General features: G+C 42.7%; 1 protein-coding gene across 1 annotated transcript in view; it reads left to right on the top strand.

Moving 5' to 3' along the window:
- The window catches only part of LOC111960155 (uncharacterized), a 5,357-nt gene that overhangs the window by 1,792 nt on the left and 1,799 nt on the right, over positions 1–1,766 (top strand). The window contains exons 4-5 of the mRNA XM_070437785.1: positions 468–638; positions 775–906. Coding sequence (XP_070293886.1) covers positions 468–638; positions 775–906 — 303 coding nt within the window. The remainder of the gene's footprint in view (positions 1–467; positions 639–774; positions 907–1,766) is intronic.

Below are 1,766 nucleotides of genomic sequence, written 5' to 3'. Positions count from 1 at the left end.
GGTCTGAGCTGATAATTTGTTGCGATTGCAAACGTAATAAAATGGTGGTCCGACAGTCCAGGGTTATGAGGAAAAATATTAAGATCCACAACATTTATTCCACAGGACAAAACTAGGTCCAGAGTATGACTGTGGCAGTGCGTAGGTCTGGAGACATGTTGGACAAAACCCATTGAGTCGATGACGGCTCCGAAACCCTTTTGGAGTGGGTCTGTGGACTTTTCCATGTGAATATTAAAAAATGTAAATTAGAATATTATCTGCCATGACTAGAAGGTCCAATAGGAATTCAGGGAACTCACTGAGGAACGCTGTATATGGCCAAGGAGACCTGTAAACAGTAGCTATAAAAAGTGATTGAGTAGGCTACATAGATTTCATGACTAGAAGCTCAAAAGACAAAAACGTTGTTCTGTAACTGTATGTAAGTTGGGAATCCTGTRTAAGAATCATTTACACTTATGGAGAKAGTAGTGATCAGTGTGAGAAGAGCKCTGAGGCTGGATCTCCTACACAGAGKTGTGTCTACAACCTCCCCAAGAGGAACCTCAGCCTCTCTGATTCTGGGCCTTATAACTGTGCTGRGGCCTCATGTGGGGAGATATTATTTGGGAATGGGACCAAGCTGGACATTGACCATAATATTATATTATATATAATATTTCTGACATTTCTGAAAATCTCAAACATACTTTCACATTGCTGTGAGTAAATTGCTTGTATGGTTGAACAACATTTCCTGAATCTCCTCTATCACTGTCTGTATTTCCACAGATGGTTGTAAGGAGGACCAMSTTCTCTTGGTGTACTGRCTGGGTGTAGCGTTGGCTCTTTGTGTCATCCTCATCATTGTCCTTGGTTGTGTTATGTATAAGATGACCAAGAATACATCTTTGCTGTGCAGAGGTAAGCGTTATCATTGCCCACAATATATATAGAATGGTGCCGGAGAGGATGGCTGACGTTTTACATGTTRCTAACCAACTGTGTTATTTWMTTTGTTTTTTTGCGTTGTATGTAACTTGTTTTTTWAATTATTTWGTACAAAATGTTYKTGCTACCGTCTCTTCTGACCAAAAATTGTTTCTGGACATCAGAACAGCGATTACTCACCACTGTAACYATCGTCGTATAGAGGAGAAGGAGAAGACCAAGGTGCAGCGTGGTAAGTATTCATAATTCCTTTTAATGAATACGAATACTAGAACAAAACAACAAAAACGATAAACGAACAGTTCTGCAAGGTGACATACACTAAACAGAAAACAATCACCCACAACTCAAAGTGGGAAAACAGGCTACCTAAATTTGGTTCTCAATCAGAGACAACGATAGACAGCTGCCTCTGATTGAGAACCACACACGGCCAAACACAAAGAAATCACGGTTTGTTGGAGCTTCGTGCCATGGATTCATCACTAGTTGCGTCATGGTCGTGTCCGGAGTGTCGTGAGTTTGATTTACTGGAGGCTTGTCGTTGCCATGGATTATCACTGGAGCTTCGTGCCATGGATCATCACTGGAGGCTTCTTGCCATGGATCATCACTGGAGGCTTCGTGCCATGGATCATCACTGGAATGGGAGGACACACAGGAGGCCTGGCTCTGGGAGAAGGCACAGGACTCACCAGGCTGGAGAGACATGGGGACACACATATGTTAAATTAGGGTTGGACTGAAAACCTACAGGACAGTACATTCCATGAAGACGGTTGGGCAGCCCTGCCCTAGACCCACTCCACTTTTGCATACAGCCCTAACAGATC

Source organism: Salvelinus sp. IW2-2015, linkage group LG37, assembly GCF_002910315.2.
Source record: "Salvelinus sp. IW2-2015 linkage group LG37, ASM291031v2, whole genome shotgun sequence".
NCBI classification, from domain to species: Eukaryota; Metazoa; Chordata; class Actinopteri; order Salmoniformes; family Salmonidae; genus Salvelinus; species Salvelinus sp. IW2-2015.
The sequence above is the reverse complement of the archived record's forward strand: the minus strand, read 5'-3'. Positions and strand labels throughout refer to the sequence as shown.